Consider the following 26,054-nt stretch of genomic DNA (forward strand, 5'->3'; position numbering starts at 1 on the left):
CTCTAGGGGATGCCTGAGTCTTCTCAGCCGCTGGCTTTGAGGAGAGAAGACAGAGGCCCCTCCTCTACCCCACTCACCTGTGCAATGGGGCCCATAGGCTCTGGGCTGGTGGTTCCCTGTCGGTGGGAGGCCAGGAGTTCAGAGGGCCCCGGAAGCCCTCCAGTCCCTTAGTGCCAGGTGGGGGATAAGACGCACGGGGAGGGCCGCACCCTCCTCTGATGAGCAGCTCTACTTCTTTCCTTTCCCGGGGATCCCAGGTGCCCCTGCACCAGTTCCCCTGCTACGCCTCGGGGCTGGGCGGCCTGGACTGCCCCCCTAGAAGGGCGGAGGGTACTCACCGTGCTGCCACCGCTGCTGTGCCGCCGCTTGCTCCCGGCTGCCTCTGCTCTCCTGCAGTCAACTCTCCTGAGTTCACACATTCATGTGAAATCCTTTTATGCGCGTGGGGCTTGGAAATCCACTCTGCTTGCGAGCTGCCACCTCTGGGAAGTTCTCAGGTCCCTCCTGGCTCAGAGGCCTCTGTCCTGTGGCCCAACTGAGGGAGCGGAGGAAGCCGCTTGTGGAATCATCGGCCGCCACGCCACAAGGGCCCAGGGAGAGCATCTGGATCCCTTCCTACAATCTACAGAAGGGGAAGCGGAGGCCAAGAGAGGCAAGTTGCCTGCTGGGGTCCCCCAGTTAGCGTCAGAGCTGGGACGGGGATCCACACTGGCCTTCATCCTCCTGCCGCTGAGAGGTGGAAACTGAGTAATCAGAGGCCACCTGGCTTTCTTCAATTGGACTTGTCCAATGTTAGATTGGAGGCCAGGGAGCCCACAATTTCCCAAGGGCAGGAGCATAGGGGTGTGTGTGAGGGTGTGAGCATGTGCACACATGTGTGTGTGAACACATGTGAGTGTGGATGTGTGTGAATGTGTGTGGATGTGAGTGTGTGAGTGTGTGGATGTGTGTGGCGGTGTGTGAATGTGTGAGGGTGGGCGTGAATGTGTGTGCACATAAATGCATGTGAGGATGTGAGTGTGAATGTGTGTGCACATGTAGGTGAGTGTGTGTGCACATGTGCGTGTGCACATGAGCATGTGGTTGTATGTGCATGCATGTGAGAGTAAGGTGTGTCACACATGTGTGATTGTGCATACACGTGCCTGTGCACACACGTGTGTGAGAACACGCATGGGTGAGTGTGCACACACGTGTAAGTCTGTATGCACCCATGTGCCTGTGTGTACACATGAGTGTGTGTATACGTGTGTGTGAATGTGTGCACGTGTGTTTGTGCACACGTTAGTGTGAGTGTACACATGGAGTGATATTGGAGTGGCACATGCAGGTGGAGCAATTTGTTCATCAGTTTCTGGGTTCAAGTTCTCACCAAAATTGCCCCTCATGCCTCAATACAGTCAGGGAGATGACACAGGACCTGAGGACTCAGGATGGCACAGGGAATGGTCTGGATGCCCATGGCTGGACCAGCTCTCAGCTGAACCAGCACCACACCTCTTGCAGCTAGAGATGGAGTCTCTTTTGCTAAATCTTGAAACTGAGCTGCCTTGTGGCTTCCTTTGCCAATAGAAGGAGGCAGAAGTGGCCATGTGTCAGGTCTGAGCTGCTTCTGTTCTCCCTTGGAGCTCTGCAACCACCATGGACTACTCCTGGACCAGCCTGCTACAGGACGAGACACATGGAGTGCAGCCAGGCTGGCCCAGTTGTCCCCGCTGAGGCCCCACATATGCAGTCAAGGTCAGCAGGGCCACCTAGCTAACCCTCAGCTGAACACAAGCACATGGATGAGTCCTGCCAAGCCCAGATCAGATCAGGAAGGCTGCCCAGTCAACCAATAGACTCGTGAGCAAAAATAAATGCTTCTTGTGGGATGCCACTGAGGTTTTACAGAACTTTTGTGGCAATAGCTAAGTGCAACAGTCCATTTCTTTATGGTGGCTTGATCATTGCTCACATCAGCAACCCTTGTAGGCCCAGACGAAGCAAGGCATGCTGAAATTTAAGAACAGGAGCAGCAGGATAAAATGGAAATGTCCAGACTCTAAGCCCAGCACTAAGCCCTACCCTCTCCTTGCCCATTGCTGTGCTATCCCAGCTGATAACCTATTTATCTTCCTTGGTGATTGGCTGCCATAGGCTGAGTGATTCTTTCCTTGCTTTTGTTTTTTTGGAATGCTCGATTCTTTCCTGTTATTTACAAGTTTTTAAAACAATAGGTGCGCCCTAGCAATCTCCAAAGATGATCACAGATTGTTTTTTTCTAACATGATGAGCCATGTGTTTCAATCCATTGCAGATGTTGTTGCTATATTATTGTGATTGCTATTCTTCTTCTTCTTCTTTTTTTTTTTTTTTTGAGACAGTTTCACTCTTGTCACCCATGCTGGAATGCAATGGCACTATCTCAGCTCACTGCAACCTCCTTCTCCTGGGTTCAAGCAATTCTTCTGCCTCAGCCTCCGAGTAGCTGGAATTACAGGCGTACACCACCACACCCAGCTAATTTTTGTATTATTAGTAGAGACGAGGTTTCACCACGTTGGCCAGGCTGGTTTCGAACTCCTGACCTTGGGTGATCCACCCCCCCCCCACCCTTGGCCTCCCAAGGTGCTGGGATTACAAGCGTGAACCACTGAGCCCGGCCACTGCTATTATTCTTGATGTTCTAATTCGTTCCTTTTTAAGCTATAATTTTGTCATTATGAGAATATTATATACATGGAGTCATGCAGTATGCAATACTTTGAGATTGGGGTTTTCAGTCATGTCCTTGAAATCCAAATTGTTGTGTGTATTGAAGGAAACCAGATTATGTCACCCCCAAATATGTCTCTTTGACATAAAAAGTATTTCAAGCTGAAGGCAATTAAGAAGAAGCAAATGCAGGAGAAGTTCCCTCTATCCTCTTCCTTTTCTGCCTAAAGGCAGGATATAAATTCTCCTTTGCTGGAGAAGACTCTAGACTCTAGCCCAGAAATGGCTCCAGAGGAAACTGTAAGCAAACCTTACTCCATTAGTTTCTTTCCATGTATTTAACTTCCCACCGTTTCCTGCCTTTGGAAGCCCAAAACTGCTTTCCTTTGTCCTGTCATTTCTCTACAAATCCATTGTTCTTTGGGGAAGATGCTATGTAAGCAGATTCTAAGTCACCGCTCCGAGTTACTTTTCCTTGAGGTTTTTCGCAGGTGATGTGTGCTGCGTGGGCTAATTAAACTTGTTTCTCTTGTTAACCTGTCTTGTTGTTAAACAGTCGCAGCTGAAAACCCATTTTAGCTTGATTTAGAACTGGTTTAGAACCGGTTTTTCAACAGTGAGCACACATCAGGAAGCACGGAACAAAAATGCACCCTGCCCTTTGCCAGGTTAAAAGATATCGAGAGCCAAAGGAAAATTATTATGAATGAAAAAAAAAAAGACATCAATAACAACAAAAAGAAAATGAAGACAGGTAGAGGTAAAGTTTTGCTTCCCCCACAGCATCAATAGCTTGTTCCTTTTTACTGCTGAGAAGTATCCTATTGTATGGATGTAGCACAGTTTGCTTTTCCATTATTTATTCAGTGAAGAACTTTTAGGTTGTTCCCAGTTTGTGTTTATTACAAACAAAGCTGCCATTCACATTTCATGTGGAAGTAAGTTTTATTTTCTCTAGGATAAACACCCAGGAGCAAGATTGCCGAGTCACATGGTAAGTGTATACTTTGCTTTATAATAATCAGCCAAGTTGTTTTCGGGAGTAGCAGTGCCAGTTACATCTGAGACCTCCAGTTGCTCTGTTTTCACCAGCACTTGGTATTATCAGCATTTTTAATTTCAGCCATTCTAATAGGTGTGTAATGGTATTTCATTGTACTTAACGGCTAATGACATTGAACATCTTTTCATATGCCTATTTGCAACCCTATATTCTCTTTGTTAGAACCTCTGTTCAAGCCTTTTGTCCATTTTGTGATTAGGTTTTTTTTTTTAATACTGTTGAGTTTAGAGAGTTCTTTATATATTGTGGAAACATATCCTTTGTCAGATATATGATTTGCAAATATTTTCTCCCAGCCTGTGACTTTTTATCTTAGCAAGCTCTTTCACAGAGCAACTGTTTTTAATTCTAAGTCCAATTTATTGATTTTTTTTCCCTTTGTGAGTTGTATTTTTGGTGTCTAGTTGAAATTGTAGGTCAACTCCACCCCCATACCTGGGAATACCGAACACACTCCACATTGCTCCCCCTTCTCTGTGGGGGAGAACTGTCAGAGTTAGAGCTGGGGACTGGGTAAAAGTTGGACCTACAAGAATTCCATGGCTGAGGCACTGATTTAGAACTGGTTTTTCAACAGTGAGCATACATCAGGAACTATAGAACCAAAATGCACCCTGCATTTTGCCAAGGATAAAAGATACTGAGGGCCAAAGGAAAATTATTTATGAATGAAAAAAAAAGACATCAATAACAAGCAAAAATGAAGCTTAGGAGTGAAGAGGAGAGGAAATGCTTGTTCATTTCAATCTGGTAACAAGGCTAGGGTCATGGTCATGGAAGTTTCAGGGAGAAGGAAAGATACTGCTGCAGTGTTTCCACTTGTCATTGAGACAGGCATCCCATGTCATCTATCTCTGTGCAAATCAGCTATTTCTTGGTATGAGGGTTCAGGGGGTACATTGTTGGTGTGGATAGCATTGACAGAACTGGTGGTAGTTTTGGCAGGGCCAGTGGTAGTGTTAACAGGGCCAGTTGTCACATTGACAGGGCCGATGGTAGCATTGACAGGACCAGCAGTAGCACTGACAGGACCAGCATTAACATTGACAGGGCTGGTGGTGGTATTGGCTTGGTTGAAACTGAATACGGTTGGAATCACTGTCACATTCTGAAAGACAAAGGACATGTGGTCATTATCTTCCTCTGTAGTAAACAACAAAAATGGCCACAGATTTTTCTCCCTCCTGTTTCCATACCCTTAGGTAGACCCTCTCTCCCTAATGCTGGGCTTGGTCATGTGACTTTCTTTGGTCAAGGGGACAACAATAGATGTGACCTGTAAAGTGTCTGCCCATTGGAGCTTGCTTTCTCTTGTTGCTCTTTGGAACACTGAACATAAAGAGTGGCCTGCCTTCTGGATAATGCAAGACAAGTGGCCCAGTTGTCCCTATTGATTGCCAGCTTGCAAACAGCCAGACACCCATGTGGGACTGCCCAATATCATCCAGCCACCGGGCAACTCACCAACTGACTGCAGACCCATGGCAAGCCCAGCAGAGGTCAGAAGAACTGCCCAGCAAACCCAGGGAATCAGGAGCTAAATAAGTGGTTGTTGAGTAAGCTATTAAGTTTTGGGGTTATTTGATATGGGGCAAAAGCTAATTGACATAGAAATTGGTAGCTAGAAGTAAGATAACAATAATTCAACACATGCATGGGGTTTGGGACTAGGTAGCAGGTAGGGCTGGAGAAGCTGTGAGTAAGCCTCTAGCAAAGGCTGGAAAAGTGGTGATCTCACTGCTGGAGGAGTCTGGAAAAGGGGAGAGGAAAGTGCCACAGCAGACTGGAGAAATGTTTTCCCATGTTATGTAGTGGTGGAGTGCTGTTGTACTTTAGAAGACAAAAATATGTATCTAATAACTTTTGGATTTGGCTAAGGAGATAATCAGGCAGAATATTGAAAATGTCATTTGGGTGCTTCTGGCTGCATATGATAAAATACTGTGAGAAAGTGAGAGGATAAAGAAGGAATTATGTAGTTTGCAAGTGGTATTTAGAGGCAAAGTAGAGCGCCCAGGACTTGATGAGTTAGAAAACAAGATTATCTCTAATTTCCAAGGTCCTCAATGGATAAATAACATTCAAAGTAAAACTAGGCCTAAGAACAAAGATCAAACAAGGATGTGTCTACACAGCCCTTTGTTAAGACCTTTGAAAGGCTTAATCAGTGCTTATTACACCCTTTCAGCTAGACAGAAATGCTTCTAAGAATCTTAAGGTATTGGTCTCACAGAAGCCTAATCCCAAAACAGACATTGGTAGATTTAGAGTGAGAAGTGTGTCTAGAACACAGTCTCAGGTGTGGCTCTTGTCAGATGGTGAAAGCCATAATCTGATATATAAAACACCGTTGGAGTTTTTAAGGGAATTGTATTAGTAACAGGATTACCAACTTGGACCAAATCTGACTGAAATTGCTCAAACTGCAAAAAGACCTTTGGGGATCACTCTTAATACGGGAAGCAGATTGAGAAAGCAAGATGGAAAATATAGGCCTTTTCTTATGAAAAAAGAAAACATGTTTCTGAGGGTGGAGTCAAGAGTCCGGAGGGTGGAGTCAAGGTCTTGGAGAACAATGGATTAGAAAGCTCTTCTCAGGAAGCAATAGAGAACAATGGAATGGGCAGAATCTTCCAGAGAGTCAAACTGACTCCTAATCAAGAAACATTCTCTGCCCCCAGGGCAAGACAATATGTGTCCCTTAGGATTTCAGAATTATTATGGAGCAGTGACAATCTTGTGCTTCTGTTCTTTCCCTTATTGAGTGGGGAAATACCATAATTCTATGTATCCTATTTTTCTGTCACTTAAGTATGTTGCATATATGGGGACAGAACTTGCTTTTAGTTCATAGGTTTCTGAGTCAAGAAGAGTAATACACCCAAATCCTCCATCACGTCTAGATCTGATTTGGATCCTAGACTTCAAGCCTGATGCCATGATTAGATGGGACATTTGGGCATCCAAAGTATGGGCTGAGCATACTTTGCATCTTGGACAGCTGTGAGTAATTTGTGGCCAGAGGAAAGAGTATTGTAGACTGCAATACTGGTTATGAATCCTTATATTTATCAACCTTTGCTGGGTGACTTTGTAGCTTCTCTTATCAAGAGGTAAAGCTGTTGCTCCACTTGTGGAATCTGGGTTCAGCCGTGTGACTGACTGTGGCCAGTGGGACATTAGCAAATGTGATGCAAGCAGTGACTTAAAGTGCTTGCCTGTAGGGGCTTGCTGTGTCTTGCTACTCTTGGAATCCAGCTCCCCACAAAGAAGCTCAGGTGATCACACTGGAGGATGAGATAACATGTGGAGCAGAGGTGAACTATTTCACGAAGGTCCCTGGAAACCAACCATCCCCAAGCTAAGATACAAGGGTGAGTTCATCTGAGGCCAACAGAAGAGCTACCTGCTGATCATAGCCCAAGCTGATGATGCACAGAATAAATAGAGCTAAATAACCAGAAGTCACTAAGTTCTGGGGTAGGTTGCTATGCAGCAAAACTTATCCTCTCTCAGGCCTCATTTCTCCAGATCTCTGGTTACTTCTTGCTACAGCCCATGCCCAACCCCAGAGCATACTCTGATTGCTGGAACAGAGTCCAATGCTTACCTCAAATTGTTTGCAGCAGGTAGCCTGGCACCCAAAATGTGAGACCACACAAGTGAGGATGAACTCCAGGAGGGCAAAGGGGAGAAGACCACCAGAAATTGCCTTTGAATACGTCTAAAGGCAAGGAGTAATGGAAGACTTTTAGTCCTTCGGGTTGATGGTCTAGGTGACAGTCCACATCTGGAATGCCACACACCTCACCTGGAAGGCCTGAGACCCTCTCTACATGTGGCCCTTTGGAGCAGATGCTTGGGTCACCCATTTTATATGCCCTTGCCTTACCCTCTTAGTCACTGGCCTGACTTCCAACTGCCAGCATCTACATTCCTTTGCCTCAGGGCTCCCTCTGGCCTCTGGAGCCTACTTTGCTGTTTGCACAGGCTCAAAGTTCCAGGAAATGAGTGTCTCTTGAGAACAGCCCTCTCTCCATGACTGTCAGGGTTTGGTGTATAAATACCCCAGCTCCTTTACCCCTTAGGTTGGTGTTTGCTTCCTCTCCCAGGTAAACTACTTGTATCAATGTCTGCTTCTGGGAGGAACCCAAACTGAGACATTTCAACAAGTGCACTGGCTAGGAAAGGCACTTGTGTGTGAGGGTCTGGACTCCTTGCCTGGAAAGGAGATAGACACCAGCTAGGTCAGGGTCATTAGCTCTGCCTGGCTCCTGGCTTTCTCAGCCATCTTCCAGTATCCCTGCCTCATACTGCCCTTGACAGGTTGGGATGGGTCCTCAGAGCTTCAAGGGATTCTGCCAAGACAGAAGCTAAGGCAGGATTGAAGGGGCCCTACAGAGCTCAGTGTGCTCTGGGCCTGGTCCCTGCCCATAGTAGGGTGAGAGGGGGTCACGGAGTTCCTCTCATTGCTACACACTCTTTCTCTGGAGCAGAGGGTGGGGAGCCCAGGGCTTGGAATGCCTGTTGGAATCCAGTGCCTTTGTGCTACACTGAACTAGTATGCTCCTTGATGACAGAGGTCCTGATTGCCAAATGACCATCTTTAGGATTTATAACTGTTGTGCTCTTGGTTCCACATGACCACAATCCACTCCCTTGTTGGGACATCCTGTTGCATCGTGTTGGACTCAAGAGGCCAGCACCTTGCTGCCACATCCCCTAGATACCAAGTTACACCCTGCGCATCAGGCTTCTTCCTGGGGCCTTCAGGGAGCGCTCCCCTTAGGGACTGCCCTCACTCCTGTAGACACGTCTGGTTTAAGACCCTGTGTCCTGCCAGCCTTCCATTGCCCACTTGGTTAGTCCCAAGAGAGCATCAGATTGCAGCCAACTGTGGAGCTAGCTACTCTCGATCTTGTTCTTCAGGCCTCCTTAAGTACTGTGTCAGTGTTACTGATGTCCTTCCCTTATTTCCATGCCTGCTTCCTGACTTTCATTTGCATGGCTTTACCTGAGGGCTTTCTTTGGCCACAAAACTCCTCTGCCCATGAGCATGGCAGACTGGAAGCACTAGGGAATTGATGCCCCTCAGGGGCAGTTTTTGATCAATGATTGAGGGGAGTTGGTGGATAAATACCCCAGCTCCCTCACTCCAGGACAGGGTGTAGCTAAGGAGCATATCATTCCCTGGCTACCAGGGCCCCGGCAGGCTCATCTCCAGGAGTCCTTGCCGGATAATACGTTTGTTTATAGTGTGACTTTCTCCCCTTGTTTGTCTTACTTCTTCCCTCCTCTAGAGAGGTTTCCTAGAATAACCTCTGAAATACATGACTTGCACCTGAATCCTTGTCTTTGCATCTGCATCTTGAGGTCCCCCCACCAAAAGACCAGAACTAGCATCAGCACCTCCTGCTTGTGTGAAAGGCTATCCCTTGAGAGACCCCTAGGGGCAGGTGATCTTGTGAGTCTGGGTGTGGCAGCCGCGTAGGCCACTTACCTGGTCACCTGCTACCTCCAAGCAGAGAATAGGATAGGTATGAGGAGGGGTCAACTGGCTACACCTCCCTGAGTCTCAGCGTCCTCACTGTGAAATGGGGTTTATCACAGCCACCTCAGAGGGCACAGGGTTTTGGTGATAGTTAAATAGCTCATGGATGTAGTGGTTGTCATACTAGGATGGAATTCTGGGGCAATTCCATTCTGCTCTGGAAGCAACCTCAGAAGCCCTCTTGGTCCTTTGGCAGCACGGGGCCCTGGCAGTCAAATACTCACCGTCACATGGTAAAGGATCAGATCTGTAATGATAATGAAGATCCCGGCAAGGGCGAATAATGAACTGATGATGTTCAAGCTGATGCTGCTGCTCACCTGCAGGAGAGGAGGGAGAGGAGACAGGGAGCTGAGTGTGAAGAGTCTGAAACCCGGCTTGTGGGGACTCTTGGGAAGTCAGAGAAGAGAGAAGGCAGGGCAGAAAAGAAATGGCCAGGCAGGGTGGAGAAGCATTCTCCACCCTGAGAAATCATTGCTTTTTTTTTTTTAAACTTTTATTTTAAGTTCAGGGGTACAAGTCCAGGTTTGTTTCATGGGTAAACTTGTGTCATGTTGGTTTGTCGTAGAGATTATTTCATCACTCAAGTATTAAGCCTAGTACTTGTTAGTTGTTTTTACCTGATCCTCTCTTTCCTCCAAATCTCCACCCAAAATCATTCCTTAATCAATGTGCAGTGTCCCTCTATGGCAGGGATTGGATTTGTTTGGGAAAATTTCTTGCTGAGCAGCAGAGGGTAGGCAATGAGATTCAGAAAGAGATAAGGCATGGGCAGAGATCCCAAGCTTGAATTGAGGGAAGGGAGTCGGGGAGACTTGCTCCCGGTGGTGGAAGGCTGGGGCCAGCATGCTGGCAGGATTGGCTGGGGAAGGTTTTCGGAACTGGAAAGTCTCATGTTCAACTCTGAGGGGTCTGCTGCTCGGTGCTGAGGAGCTGAAATCCTCTAATGCTTCATTATCCATTCCCTACTCAAGCTGCTTCCCTTTAAGAGGGTTATGGGGATGAAGACAGAGAAAGATGAAAGAGAAAGGGACGGTGTTCTACATTTGGGCTGAGGCCGGGACAGCTGTAAGATGTATAAAGTAGAAATGGAAGTTGAGATTTCAATAGAAAGTCAGACGTCAGAGCAAGAGAGGGCTAGGAGATCCCCAGGGGTCAGCAGACACCTTGGGGAGAGCATTTGACTTCCCAGGGGATCTGGAACTTCCCAGTTCTGTTGGGATACAAAGGGGTGGTGTGAGCTTGGCTGATGCTGGGGTGTCTGGAGGACTCCACTCTTCCTAAAGGGGGTGAAGCAAGGCAGACCGTGGGGCCACAGGAGTTTGCCTTGTAGACTGGAGATTGGTAATTGGGAAACCCTCCATTAGACACCCAGCCCCTAGCTGACCCACTGCTTTCCCATCAAAAGGCAGAAGAAAGACGACAAGCCATGTAGAGAAAGTAGAGAGGGGAAGGAGGACCTGAGAAGGAAGGAGATGAGAGAAGAGCCACTGTGGAGCTCTAAATTTATCCCTAAGCTTCTTAGAGACCGCAACAAAAATCATCAAAACATGACCAGATACTCTGCTGGATGCTGAGACAGAGAATAAATGCTCCAAAGGTACAAGGGAATTCTGGGCCCTGTGCTCTTGGCTGGGACTTTAAATTGTTCAAGGCAGGCATTGCTCTCACTTTTCTAGGTCCACACAAAGAGGATGGTGGAAAATATCTTAAAGAGATGGCCGAAATGCACACCCATTTCTGTTTGGCTCACGCCTGGCTTAATTCAGAGCACCCATAAGGCACTGCATGTAAATACTCACGAGTTTCCTGAAGAGCTAAGTTTTTCAATAGTAAAATGCAATAGTTAAAAAGGAACAGTTTCAGAATCAGAGAACTCTGGAGTCAAATCCCAGCTCGGCCATGTACTCACTGTGTGATCTTAGACAAGCCACCTGACCTCTCTGCTGCTCAGTTTTCTCCTCTGAAAAATGGGGATAATACAGCTTCATAGAGTGGTGGGGATTGACTGGAATAAGGTTTGGAAACGCACTGTACCCAGGGCCAGGGCCAGGGCCAGGCCACACCACTACTGTGAGTCCCCTTTTTCCATGGTAGAGAGTCAAATTCCAACACTCAGGAATCATCAAAGACAGCACTGTGACTCACCACACAAGGACTGGGATCCTTTGCAGCCCATACTGAGAGGGATCCAGATATAATATACTATGCAGACAAAAAAGAAAAAAAAGAATGACCAATTGTGCAACATGTTAAAAAAGACAGCTGTCCACCCAGAGACACATTTCTCAATCTTTTGTTCTATGCACCTTGTTTCACAAAATGTGTAAATCTGTTTATTTCCTCCCAACGTTTTTACTATCCCAATGGTTAGGCACCGAATATACTAAATACCATGATACTCAAACTCCTGTGGGTCTAGGCTAACATCTTCCTTCCCCCTAAAAACCTGAATTTTGTCCCAGGATGCTGTAAGTCTCATTATTATTACTTTTTGACTGATTCTCCTTGAGTCCACTGTCTGGACATGTCATCGCCCAAATGCATTTATTACTCATTTGGCCTCACGCTGCCCTATGCTCAACTGTGAGCTTGGAAAACCAGGGGCTGAGTAGTGTGGTGGGTGGGGCCTTGGGGCTGGGAGATAGGAGACCTGGGCTGTGGCCTCATCTGCTGTGGTTCTGGACCCAGCTGGAGGGTCCTCTTTAGCCCTTGATGCTGCTAGGCAGGTGATGGAAACATGAACATCAGAAGCAGTAAGAGCTCTGTTCAGTTATGAGAGCCCGGAACTGAGGGGGCCTGGGCTCAGGACGTTGCTCCAGCACTTTCTGGCTATGAGGATGTGGTGGTGTCATCCTCATAGCCAGAAAGTGCAAGAGGAAGATCTTGAGCTTCAGTCTCCTCGTCTGGCAAATGGGCATAGATCATGATTCCGGCCCTCTCTATCCACAAGTGGGCCATGCAGTTCAAGTGAGAGAACAAGGGTGGGATTATTGATGGGGGAGAATAGGGGCACTCAGGGGTTTTGCCAGCTCTCTTGAAGCTGCCCCTCAAAGGAACTCACTTCCTCCCAAACAAAATGCCTAGTGGGGGAAAAGAGACAGCTGCACGCAGATACAGAATTATTCCATATATGTGCGTTTGTAAACACGCAAAGCCAAGTCACTCGTTGCTTAGGCATATAGGTAAATATGATCAGACCATAAAGAAAAGCAAGGGAGGCCGGGCGCAGTGGCTCACGCCTGTAATCCCAGCACTTTGGAAGGCCAAGGTGGGCGGATCTTGAGACCAGGACTTCGAGACCAGCCTGGCTAACATGGTGAAACCCCATCTCTACTAAAAATACAAAAATTAGCTGGGCGTGGTGGCGCATGCCTGTAATCCCAGTTAGGAGGCTGAGGCAGGACAATCGCTTGAATCTAGGAGGCAGAGGTTGCAGTGAGCCAAGATTGTGCCACTGCATCTCAGCCTGGGCGACAGAGTGACTCCATCTCAAAAAAGAAAAAGAAAAAAAAAAAAAACAAGGGAATTAAAACATTAAATTGAAAATAGTGGTTACCTCCGGGGGCATAGAGAGGATACTCATAGGGATTTAAAAATTTAAAAACTGTGAGTGATGCTTTGTTTTTTAAGTTAGGTGGTGGACACACAGGTGTTCATTTTTTAAAACTTCAATTTATTATTTCTAATTGTGGTAAAATACACACAAATTAAAACTTACCATTCAAACCCCTTCAAGTGTTCAGTTTACTAACACCAAGAAAATTCACATTGTTAGGCTGGGTGGGATGGCTCATGCCTGTAATCCCAGCACTTTAGGAAGCCAAGGTGGGCAGATCACCTGAGGTCAGGAGTTGAAGACCAGGCTGGGCAACATGGCGAAACCCTGTCTCTACTAAAAATATAAAAAATTTGGCTGGCCTGGTGGCGCACGGCTGCAATCCCAGCTACTAGGGAGGCTGAGACAGGAGAATTGCTTGAAGCCGGGAGGTGGAGGTTGCAGTGAGCTGAGATGGCACCACTGCACTCCAGCCTGGGCAATAGAGTGAGACTCTGTCTCAAAAAAAAAAAAAAAAAGAAAAAAAGAAAAGAAAATTCATATTGTTGTGCAACCAGCCACCCCAAGAACTCCTTTTATCATCCCAAATTGAAACTCTGTCCCTATAAAACACTAACTCCCCATTACCCCCTTACCCGGCCCCTGGCAACCACCATGCTGCTTTCTATCTTTATGAATTTGACTACCCTAGGGACCTCATCTAAGTGGAAGCGTACATGTGGGTGTTCAGTTTATTAATATTTAAGCTCTGCAAGATGAAATACACTCAATGGCCTGCTGGTAAATGATTAACATCTGCCTTATAAGGTGGCAGCAGTGCAGGAAAGGGCCCTGATTTGGAGCACGTGTTGATTTCCATGTTGTATATACACCCAACATGGCTAACTTCCTGCTACCAAATGGTTTGACAATCATTTTACATAATTCCTGGAAGTTTTACAATTGGCTCCCATAACTGATATGGTGGGTAGATGCTGTCTATAGCACACAACTTTACGTACTCTGAGTTACATACGAGATATTTCTTTTTTTTTTTCTTTGAGACAGGCTCTCACTCTGTCACCCAGGCTGGAGTGCAGTGGTGTGATCATGGCTCACTGCATCCTGCACCTCCTGGGCTCAGGTAGTCCTCCCACCTCAGCATCCCAAGTAGCTGGGACTAGAAGCGCACACTACCACACCCAGCTAATTTTTGGTATTTTTGTAGAGATGGGGAGTCTTGCCATGTTGCCTAGGCTGGTCTCAAACTCCTGACCCCAAGTAATTCACCTATCTCGGGCTCCCAAAGTGCTGGGATTACCTACGTGAGCCACCCTGCCTGGCCATATCAGATAAATATTTCATAAAAGAGAACCTAGAGAGGGTGGAAGTGGTGAAGCACATAATAATGAGTCTTTGTGGCCAATAGTTCCCTAGAGGCTGGGTGGGGGGTATGGGAGATGGGGAGGGTGGTGGTGGGAGGGAGTGTTGCTGGGGCAGGGAGATGGAGGGGTGGTTGGATCTTCAACCCTTTGCCGTATCTGCAGGTTGGAGGCTGGCTCTAGTCTATGGAGTCATATTACTGGGAATGGGATTCCATGCTCCTTCTTCCTCCACTTCCTTCTTGTCCCAGTCTGGTGACCCAGGAAGGAGACCATATGGCCTTGTACTCACGGATAATCCTCCCCAGACCGGGTAGCCTGACACCCAGGTCACAGAAAAATAGTGATACAGCACAGGGTTAATTGCAGAGAACATGTGCGTCAAGCCGATGAGGATCTGGATGGCCTGCAGGGAGAACAAGTCACTGTGAGAGAGCAGAACTGGGGCCTGTGGGCTGCGGAGCTGTGCTTTGCATCCTGGCTGTGCCCTAGAATCACCCCAGGTGCGACTGGTGTTGGGACTCATCCCAGACCAACTGGATACAAATCTCTGAGGGTGGGGTCCATGCCTGGGTGTGTTTTAAAAACTTCACAGGTGATGCAAATTTGCACTCAGGCTGAAAACCACAGGCATAAAGGAAAGGTAAGACGCCTATAACAGAGCAGGAAATGTCTTTCCTTTAGACTGAGCCCACAAGTGTGCAGAGACACGGGCCGAGCCCGGGTCGTGGCTGAAAACTGCTTGGACTCCTGTCCTGGCTGCAGCACCGGCCGGCTGTGTGGTCTCCAGCAAATATCCTCTCTGCCTCAGGGTTTCCTTATTTGCAGGGAAACCGAAAATGTCAAATCCTAGAAAATGTAGCATTCCTATGCGTGATGTGAGCATCGTTCTCCAACAGTTGTTGGCCAAAATTCATGTGATGAATCCGATTTTTCCAAAATAGACGATTCTGACGATTCAGACCATTCGGTGTCAGTTCTGTTTAGAAATAACTCAAAGAAAGGTCTTTATATTTTATTTTCACTCTGAAAATCAGCCAGATTTGCTTCAGCCTCCAGAGCATGTTTATGAGAGGCTACGTATTTGCAAGATGGGGGTAGTAACAGTATCCAGCTTGTAGGGCTGTGGTGGAGATTAAAAGTGTCTATGAAACTTGCAGCCCAGTTCCTAGCATGCAGTAGGCGTTTCTTTCTTTCTTTCTTTTTCTTTTTTTTTTTGAGTCAGTCTCGCCCTGTCACCCAGGCTGGAGTGCAATGGTGTGATCTCGGCTCACTGCAACCTCTGCCTGCCGCGTTCATGTGAATCTCCTGCCTCAGCCTCCCAAGTAACTGGGACTACATGTGCCTGCCACCCTGCCCAGCTAATTTTTAAAATATTTTTAGTAGAGATGGGTTTCACCATGTTAGCCAGGATGGTCTCGATCTCCTGACCTGGTGATCCACCCGCCTCGGCCTCCTAAAGTGCTGGGATTACAGGCATGAGCCACCGCGCCCGCCCTGAATGCAGTAGGTGTTTCAATGCCCTCTGCTGACACCATTCATCTTCCCAGTACCGATATTCTCTTTGTGGCCTTCTCTATGACGTCCCCACAGTTCCCCTTGGCAATGTACACACCAGGAGATCCTCTGTCTCCTGCAAGTCCTGTGTTTTTCCCCCTTCCTCCTTGCTTTTCCTCCACTGTTGCCACTGTCTGAAATCTGCTTGCTTTACTCTCCTCCTATTGAAATCCTACCCTTACCTTAAGGGAATCAGAGAGATTCTTTTTCTGATCCCTGATCCAGGATGAATCCCCTCTCATTTGGGGCTCCTACAGGGTTTACCACTGGCTTCTCTGGGCCTCAGTTTCCTCAGGGATCAAATAACCAGTGTAGGGCAGCGGCTCTCTGCCCTCCTGGTCCATGAGTCTATGAATTGGTGACAGACCTGGGTTTCATACGAACATCCCTTCCTAAGACGACATGCTTGACTCTGTCTATAGGCCCACTTTATCAGTATGTTAATGAACCCCTTTCCCATTTAGAAAAAAAAAATAGTGCCACTTGCTGTCAACACTCATTTAATTTTACACACACACTCTTGAGGCTGAAGCAAATCTGGCTGATTTTCAGTGTGAAAATAAATGATAAAAATGGTTCTTCGAGTGATTTCTAAACAGAACTAACATCAAAATTGTCTACTTCGGAAACATTGGATTCATCAAATGAATCTTTGGCCAAGAACCGTTCGAGAACAATGTTAACACCATGAGTAGGAATGCTACATTTTCCAGGACTTGACATTTTTAGCAATTGAGAATTACTGTATTTTGTAAATGGGAATACTACTACTAAAACCAGAATGCTATAAATAGAATGACGTCTCTTGTTTCCAAGGTCGATATGCTAGAGCAATGTGAAAGTTATAATAAAAGGGAGATATTGCATGGCAAAGTTATCTTGGGGTAAATACTGCAGCCGCAAGTGCTGCTGGTGAGTATTCTTGGGGCAAACGGGAAAAGGGCTAAGAGGCAGGCATGGTTTCCTTCCCAAATCAAAATTATAATTGATTCAAGATAGCTCACATTTTGGCTTTTTGGCTTTTCATTTTGTTTGGCCAGGTTCCCCAGACATTTGCTCTGACTTAATTCTGTTTTGACAAATTTTCAAATCCTTCCAAAATATCTTAGAATAATTGGGAGTCAAAGTTAACAAGCCTTTACCCAGTATTAATTAATAATAAGGATAGTCATTGTAATACACGATGATAATTACTACGCAATATCATAGACCAGCTTTACCTTTTGGAGGATTTCCACACACATTTATAATCTCACTCGATGCTCATGACCAGGATTTCTATTCCTGATCGCTGTTTTATAGAATTTAGTTCCGGATTTGATTTTGATTTGTTTGGGAGGCAAACAATGCCTTGTTTCTGGTACAATCTACTTGTCTACTCCTGAAGGATCCTGGGTTAAATGAGGAGGAATGGGTCCCCTTCCTGAACCTGCCTTTGTCTTCCTGCCTCCAGGAGGCAGTTTGTAACTTCTCAAAGAAGCCAGACAATTTGCTCTTTGGGCACCCCCAATAACTTATGCATGTCTCACGGCAATTGCCAGAAGGAATTGTAATTACGACAGCCGCCATGAACAAAGACCCTCCTTGGTCTTCATGGATCATGTCTTGGTTATCTCGGAGTCTCCAGCTCCTTGCAGGGTGTCTGCCGTGTTGAATGGATGAGTGCATAGAGTATGGGCATCTGTGACATGCCAGTCTCCATACTAGGAGTTGGTCGGGCATCCAGTGGGATCTGGCTTCTGCCTCAAAAACAGAATTGAACTGAGTTTTGCAAGGTGCTAAATGAAACTGGAGGAGGCAGGAAAGAGGCAGGGGCCCCCTTGATTGAAAAGGAAATCACAAAACCTCGGGGCTGGAAGGAATTTAAGAAAGCTGAATCTTCTTATTCTAAAGATGACGAAATGAGGACCCAGAGCGAGGAAGAGATGTCTGCAAGGCCACTCAGCAAATCTAGCTGGCCTGAGACCTGGACTGCCTGACTCCCCGCTCGGTGGTGTTTTCAGTGGAACTGTTGCTGACCCATGCCCCTGATAGATAACTGGGCAAGGGGGGAAAGTTCACTGATTATTCGGCCTCCTCCAAAGACCATGGGTCTCCTTGGGGAGTGGGAGGAAGACAAGGGAGAGGGGCCGGCATCTGGGTGACTGTGCTGGGTCCAGCCTCTAGAAACCACCCCCCACACCCACACCATCTCCGCTTTACCCTCTGAACACATTCCCTTCCTCATCCCAGAGCACTAGACGTGGGCTTATGAAGTGACCCAAATCGGAGAGAAGGAGAAATCACACTTACCCCTAATGTTCTGACCTCCTCATTTATGAATTTCTTGGGATTAAATGCAGTAAATGATGCAAATGATGTGTTCCACTGGGATGAGTCTGAGGTGTGTGTCAGCCCAGGGTTAGCATTTGGAGGATTCTGAGGGTCTCCAGGCCGTGTCTGGAGATTCGTTGTTCCCTGTGTGTATTGGATCACTCCAGGCACAGTCTGCAAACTGGCTGTTCCCACCGGATACGGTTGGTGATACCCAATGGGTTGACTCTGTGCACCTGCCACTGGGTTCTGGCTCACCACGAGTAGATTCTGTAAGTTTGCTCTTCCTGTATCACACTGGATTACTTTTGGTGAGACTGGGTAAGTGGTCACCCCTGAAGGTTGCAGATGACTTCCAGAGGCCACGGGGTAGCTGGGCTGGATGATGTGAACACTGCCTGGGGCAATAATGCCGGGTACACTGTTGGCTCCAATCGCCTGTTCGGTCATGGTGCACAACTGCTGCAAAATACATGAGAAGATGCATTTCCTTCTTTTGACAAAATGAATAATGCATCTTATCTCATTCTTATCTTTAGTTTCATCTTCATTAAAATAAGAATCACCTACCGTGGTACCAGACAAAATAAACTTCTTGCCTTTCTTGGCAAGAACATGCTGTTTTCCTTTTATGGGTTTGGATTTGCAAGACTAAGTTTCCCAAGGCTACTTAGCTCCTTGTAGACCTTTCGTTCACAGTCTGGGTGGTGGCTTTGCTTAGACCCCTGCAGTTGGCATTTTAACCTACATGCTTTGAGTTTGTTGAGTGGGCACAGGCTACCTCCCCATCTTGCCCCCTGCTCTGGCAACAGCTGATTGATCTGGGGGTGAACAACTAACCCCAAACGCTCTGGTAACTTCTTTCTCCTGGGAATCTGGAATTGGACCCAAGGACTACTGTGGGATGGGAGGCTATGCAGAGCTGGACGGGTCACATTTATGTTTGTGCAGGGGGAGCAGAGAACACCAGTTAGCAGAGTGAAGAGAATAAAGCTGAGAAGCACTGGGAGAGGGAGAGATAAAAGAAGAGGAGAGAAGGAGAGAGAGAGGGAAAGGAGAAGGGGGAAGGAGAGAAAGAGAGAGCGAGAGTGAAGGAGAAGGGAAGACAGATACACAGACACAGACAGACACACACACAGAGAGAGGGAAGGAGGGTGGAAGACAGATACACAGACATAGACAGACAGACACACACACACAGAGGGAAGGAGGGAGGAAGACAGACACACAGACATAGACACACACACATACAGAGAGAGAGAGACAGAGAGACAGAGGGAAGGAGGGAGGACGACAGATACACAGAGACAGACACACACACACAGATACACACACAGACGCACACACATACATACACACACACACAGATACTACCTTGGTCCTTGATGTCCTTTTGACTCTTTGTTCTAGGTTCTCATTTGCCTCAGCTGTACTTCTGTCCTTGAAGTCTATAACTAGTTAACTCATTTATGGGTTTAATTTAATTAAGGTATTTCGTGTATGATTTCTCAACATTAATTGGTTCCAGGGTGAAAAAACAGACTGCCTTTCCGAGGCTTCTTGGGTGCTGTTGACATCCTAGGAGGAACCAGGGACCAAGTGGCCTGGGAATGATCATCCCTTTCAATCTCTTCATGGGTCTTGTGCATGTTGGTGTTGGGATTGGGACCACGTAGAAACTTTCCTGTATTTTCCTTGTGTTTAAACCATTATGGTCCAGGGTCCTAGAGATTATGATAGTGTCAAGCCCTTAACAGCCTGCAGCTTCTACTCAATCTTGAGCATTAGAAAAAGCTGAGAAGGGAATCACTTGGAGGGAGACCTGGGATATTGTTCCAATTTGATAAAGACTGATACGCTGGACTTAGAGCTTTGCTTAATTCTTTTTATGCTGGTGAGCAAGTGTGCAATGGGAGGAGGTAGGCATGTAGCCCTCAGAACATTATAGATATTATTAGATGGAAAGATATCCCATTCAGATGAGAGATAAGGTTACTCGTGTACTTATTAACTGTTGTGGCTGGTGGGCTTATCCCTTTACTTAAGTTATACACTCCTTACTGGCAAGACACCAAATCCTATGGCGCAAAATAAGGTGTGCAGGACCCCAGAAGTGTGTTCTCAGGAAGCTTTCTGTCCTCTCTAGATCACAAGCATAAATTGATCCCCCTGTCCCAACTGCATCCTGAGTGAGAGAAACACTCCAAATTGTCAATGGTCATCTTGAGTTTGGTGCTAGCTGATGAATTGGCATTATTTAAGATTAATCATCTGTAAAATAAACTCAAAAGCAAGACAGTATCAGGGTTAAGACCTTAGACAGCCCTAAGTCCACTTCTCAGTTCCTTCATTTATTAGTTGTACGACCTTGAGCAAGTTGCATATGTTCTCAGTTTCTTATCTATAAAAGGTGCATAATAATGGCACCTTCTCCAAAGGGTGTTTTGAAGATTGAGAAAACTGCCAGCATGGAACCTGGCACAGAGGGAACAGTTAACATTTGTTCTTTGTTGAAAGGTAGAGACCACCCATAAGAGAAGGGCCATTGTTTAGCAAAGTCTTGGAACCAGCCCAAAGGCCCCTCAACAATAGACTGGATAAAGAAAACGTGGCACATGTACACCATAGAACACCACATTGCAGCCATAAAAAAGAATGAGTTCATGTCCTTTGCAGGGATGTGGATGTAGCTGGAAACCATCATTCTCAGCAAACTAACACAGGAACAGAAAACCAAACATAAGCGGGAGTAAAACAATGAGAACACATGGACACAGGGAGGGGAACATTACACACTGGGGCCTGTCAGAGGGTGGGGAGCAAGGGGAGGGAGAGCATTAGGACAAATACCTAATGCATGTGGGGCTTAAAACCTAGATGATGGGTTGATAGATGCAGCCAACCACCATGGCACATGTATACCTATGTAACAAACCTGCACATTCTGCACATGTATCCCAGAACTTAGAGTAAAATAAAAATAAAATAAAATATAATATAATAAGTGTTACCTCAATCTTAAAAAGGAGAAGGGCTACTGTTTTGAATATTTTTCCTAATTGACCCCATACTATTTTGATTTAGTATTAATAGCAGTGGATCTCAAAGTATGGTCTCTGGACTAGCAGTATCAGTATCACTGGGAACTTGTTGGAAAGTCAAATTCTTGGTCCCCTCCCCAGAACTACTAGAAAGTCCAGGGGCAAGGATCAGCCATCTGTGTTTCAACACACCCTCCAGGTGATTCTCATGCTGCTGAAGTTTGAGAACCACTTCCATGCAGAAATGCCGTACACTTCTCTTTTGTGGTTTCACTTCTCTTTCCTTGGATCCCAACAGTTCAAAATATTGGTTATATAAAGCTTCAGGAAATTCCTAGCTTTTTCCTTATTTTAAAATCTAGTTGATCTCTGAGGCCCCTTTCCATGCTACTCTTCCATAGGAAAAATAACTGTCACTGGTCTGTCACCTGACGGCTAAGGCACTCAACCCTTGTCTTCTCACTCCTTTTGATCTGACCTGCCTCTTTGCAAAGTAGGGAGACCAAGGCTCTGAAAGTGGAATAACTTCCCTACAATTATGCAACCCACAGGAATAGATCTGAGACTCAAATTTACCTTTTTCTGACTGCTATTTACATTTCACTATGTTTTCATTTCCCGGAAGAAATGTTCTACCAGTGACAAAGGGACGGTGGAATGTTCAGCTGCATGAATGGAGGCCGTGCAGGCAGTGTGAGCCACATCTGCCTTAGACCTTGGCATTCCTTGCTTTCTTGAAGAATAACAGGTTTCCCAGGAGGGTGGTTTAGAATAATAACTACAGCATTCTTGGATGTGGATGCTTCACAACCCTATAGATATAAGGCGGTTCCCCCAGCAATATATTATTATTATTACTATTTTTTGGACAAACTATCTGAGGCTCAGAGAAGTTAAGTACCTTGACCATAATCACACAGCTAGGAAATGCTGAAGTTGAGATTTGAAATACAAGAATTGAAAGTCTGCCTGCCTTCAATTTTCATAATGAATACTGCGCTAAATGTTATACTCTGCTTCATGATATTAAAAGATGAATCATTTCACTCTTCCTTTTTTCCAGAGCAGGACTCCTTCTTCGATGTATGAAAAACAATACAATTGTAGACCCGACAATTGGCACAAACAGCTGGGCCTTGTGAGGGATGCTCCTGGGACCCCTGAGATTCTTCCTCCTGTCAGGAAAATGTCAGGAACAAAGAGAGTGGTTCCGCCTGTAATCCCAGCACTTTGGGAGACTGAAGCGAGGTCAGGAGATCGAGACCATCCTGGCTAACACAGTGAAACCCTGTCTCTACTAAAAAATACAAAAAATTAGCCGGGCGTGTTGGCGGGCACCTGTAGTCCCAGCTACTAGGGAGGCTGAGGCAGGAGAATGGCGTGAACCCAGGAGGTGGAGCTTGCAGTGAGCTAAGATCGCGCCACTGCACTCCAGCCTCAGCGACAGAACAAAACAAAACAAAACAAAACAAAAAGAGTGGTTCCATCAGAAGCCGTTCTACCACTTCTAGACTGAGGTCCTAAGTAGACCCAATCGCAGTATGCCTACAATGCCTACAGCTGGGCTCAGGGAGCAGGACCGCCAGAAGAGGCCTCACAGTCTCCAGCCTTCTATCTTAATATTGCTGTGTCCATGCAGAGACAGGAGCTCTCTGTTGTGACTCTTCAGTTACTTCCCAGACTCCCAGCACCTCCAAGGATGGGTGGCTGCACGGCTATCTTGCTGGAAGGCACTACTGTATGTCTGAACCCCTGATTCCTTGTGGTTACCAAGAGACACTTCCCAGGGACTGCCTAGGTCCACGTCTCTGCTGGTGCTATCCAGGCTCTGTCAGTCTTGCAGAAGAATTCACAGAAGTCTTACCTTGTGGTCCTGGGAAGTCTTTGGATGCTCTTTCTTCAGGCTCTGTGGGCTTCTGCAGCCTGATCTAGAAATACCGGTGCTAGCTGATGGATTGGCACTATTTAATGTTAATCATCTAGAAAATAAACTCAAATTAGGTTTCTCTTTCAAGTTCCAAAGTCCTCTTTGCAGTTTCATTTGGAGTCAATACGTGATCTCTGGCATCTATGTTGAGTTTATTTGCCCCTCAGAGTATTTATGGCCTTAGCTAAAGTAGGATTCCATGGGATCTTCTTCAAAACTTTCTCTCTGAGAAAGTGAGAAATCCAGAAGTGGGTCATTAAGATTTCATGAGCCAATAGATTTCTCTTATGAGCCATTAGTGAGCATTTATTGAGTGTCTGGTGTGTGCGCTGGGTGGTATGCTAGGATAAGAGGTGCTCTAGAATTTGCAAGGATTTGACGAGACAGAATATAACCCCTGTTGGGATAATTCTAGTACAAGCATGGATAGAACAAACAAATATTCAGTCAGAACATCAGTGATAACGTAGTTGGGAGATGTGTCAAAGGGCTGGGCTGGTCCTGGGAGGTTTGCCGAGTGGCTGGACATGGAACTGGACATGTAACTCAAATTGGACATCGAAAGAAGGATTGGATCAAAGCTGCACAGAAGGCACAGTGTATTCCAGAAGAGTGTGAACCAGAGGCGTGGGAGCATGTTCAGATTCATCCCATCCTCCAACACTCATCCTGAAGACTCTTCCTCCACAAAGCCTTCCCTGAACTTTCCAGTCAAACGAAGTATCTTTGAAACCCAAATGCCCCAAATGTGAGCTGCCTGGGATGTTTGTGTGTGTGTGTGTGTGTGTGTGTGTGTGTGTGTCTCCAATTTTTTCCAGCCTTATAGAATCACCCTTTCCTTTAGTTTACATGAACTGGCTAAAGCCGCCATTCTATATATAGTGGCTCCATTCCCAATAAGTTGGAGGAGTTTTTCATGTAGATTATGCTTTACGTAGTCAATTTCCTTGCTCAGTTGCCTATACGCTCCTGATCTCCCTCACATCTCCCCTTTTACAGCTGCTTGTCCACCCCACATGAACTCAGTCCTGGAACACAGCTCCAGCTGTGGGTTGAAATGGGAACCTCCAAAAAGATAGACTGAAATCTTAACCCCTTATCTAGTATCTCAGAATGTGAGTTTATTCCGAGATAGTTTCATGGCAAAAGTAATGAGGTTAAAAGGGGCCCTAATTTATTATGACTGGTGTTTTTGTAAAAAGGGAATGTCGCACAGACTTGCACACAGGGAGAAGGCTGCATGAACGTGAAGGCAGACTCTGGGGTGATGCATCTACAGGCCAAGGAGTGCCCAAGATGCCCACGGACCACCAGAAGCCTGGAGAGGGGCCAGGAATGGAGTCCTCCACAGCCCCAGAAGGAGCCCACCCTGCTGACACCTTGATCTCAGACTTCCAGTCTCCAGAGCTGGGAGACGGTACGTTACATTAACAGAGCACCCGGTTTGTGGTCCTGTGTTACGGCAGCGCTAGAAAACTCCCTCTTCCTTGATTTTCCTACAGCTTTACTCAAACACGAAGTGGTTCTGTGTAGCAGAATTTTACTAAAGTTTAGGGGTTGGGAAAGGTGCCAATGCCCCAAAGCAGAGCAATGAACTAAAAATCAAGTGCTGGATGTCTCTGATCTTAGTCCCTTGCTCGTTCCTGTCACAGAGAACTTTAGCTGGACCCTTTCTTCTCCAGGACCTTGGACTTCCTCCATGCTTCCAGGCTCCATCCTTTTCCTCTCCTCACTTTCCTTTTCTTCCCATCCTAGGGCCTCGTCCTCCGGCCCCTGCAGAGCTGCCCTCAGAATCTCCAGACGCTCCCTGCAATATTGTGCAGAACAATTCTGTTTTTCCCTCCCCAACTTGGCCATTCCTTGGGATGGGAGGAGGGCTTCATTTCCCATACACCAAAAGAGTCAAAAACAGTTATTCCCTAAGGAAACCTGCTGCCACTTGAAAAAAATAAGTGCTTTGTCCCTTGACAGCATTCTACTCCAAACTCCCATGGCTTTTTTTTTTTTTTTGAGACAGAGCCTCATTCACCCTCATTCAGCCTCATGTCACCCAGGCTGGAGTGCAGTGGCACAGTCTCGGTTCACTGCAACCTCCGCCTCCTAGGTTCAAACAATTCTCCTGCCTGAGCCTCCCAGGTAGCTGGGATTACAGGTTAGCTGGGATTACAGGTGCCTGCCACACCAGACTCATTTTTGTGCTTTTGGTAGACACCAGGTTTCACCATGTCGGCCAGGCTGACCTCAGATTATCCACCCACCTTGGCCTCCCAAAGTGCTGGAATTACAGGCTCCTATAGCATTTTGTCCGAACCTCTCCTGCATCCTTGCCCCACTGTTATCCGTGTATGTGTGTATCCTTCCTTATGAGCCTCTGAGCTCCTAAGGGGTGGGATCTGGTTCTTACCTGCAGAGGCAGGTGCTTGGCGTTTGATGAATGAGTGAATGGATGACTGAATTTGGTGAGTTCAAGGCAGGAGCCATTGACAGAGAGGTTGGATGACTGGGATTTGGACGCTGTGGGAAGAGGGTCTGAAGTGCAGCTGAATAGGGTCTTGAATGCCATGGTTAGGAATTTAACTTTATTCTGTGGTTGCTAGGAACTCTTGCAGGGCTTTGAGGAGGAGAATAACAGCATAAACTCTGGTCTCAGGACCCACACTCTTTGGTCTCAGGAGTCCTTTGCATTTTTAAAAGTTATTAAGGACTCTCAAAGAACACTTGTTTATGTGGGTTAAATTTGTTGATATTTATACTATATTAGAAATTGAAATGGAGATACTTAAAATTATTTATTGATCTATTTTAAAATAAAAATATTTGTTACATATTACCATAAATAAATACTTTTAAATAAAAAATAATTCTATTTTCCAAAATAAAAAAAATGAGTGAGAAGAATGGTATTGTTTCATAGGTTCGTAGGAGAGGAGCAATACCTTTTCTTCACCCATCACTACATTTGTGGCCAAGGCCCTTAAGACAAAA

At 46.2% G+C, this 26,054-nt stretch overlaps 1 protein-coding gene across 1 annotated transcript; it reads right to left on the reverse strand.

Annotated features, from left to right (window-relative positions):
* Window positions 1–4,604: 4,604 nt before the first annotated feature.
* Window positions 4,605–18,551, reverse strand: LOC105464635 (membrane spanning 4-domains A18). Its single transcript, XM_011712669.3, has 6 exons — window positions 18,081–18,551; window positions 14,524–14,637; window positions 11,460–11,516; window positions 9,536–9,631; window positions 7,371–7,484; window positions 4,605–4,868 (listed from the first exon to the last, which is right to left on the reverse strand). The coding sequence occupies exons 1-6, from the start codon at window positions 18,549–18,551 to the stop codon at window positions 4,605–4,607; spliced, it is 1,116 nt and encodes a 371-aa protein (XP_011710971.1).
* Between the last annotated feature and the right edge of the window lie 7,503 nt (window positions 18,552–26,054).

This window comes from Macaca nemestrina, chromosome 12 (assembly GCF_043159975.1).
Source record: "Macaca nemestrina isolate mMacNem1 chromosome 12, mMacNem.hap1, whole genome shotgun sequence".
In the NCBI taxonomy this organism is placed as follows: Eukaryota; Metazoa; Chordata; class Mammalia; order Primates; family Cercopithecidae; genus Macaca; species Macaca nemestrina.

Coding starts and splice junctions, on each gene's coding strand:
- LOC105464635 (XM_011712669.3), bottom strand. CDS start 18,551: ATGACCGAACAGGCGATTGGAGCCAACAGTGTACCCGGCATTATTGCC. Junction 7,485..9,535: donor TGATCCTTTACCATGTGACG/GTGAGTATTTGA, acceptor CCTTGCCTTTAG/ACGTATTCAAAGGCAATTTC. Junction 4,869..7,370: donor CCTGCTGCAAACAATTTGAG/GTAAGCATTGGA, acceptor TTTGTCTTTCAG/AATGTGACAGTGATTCCAAC.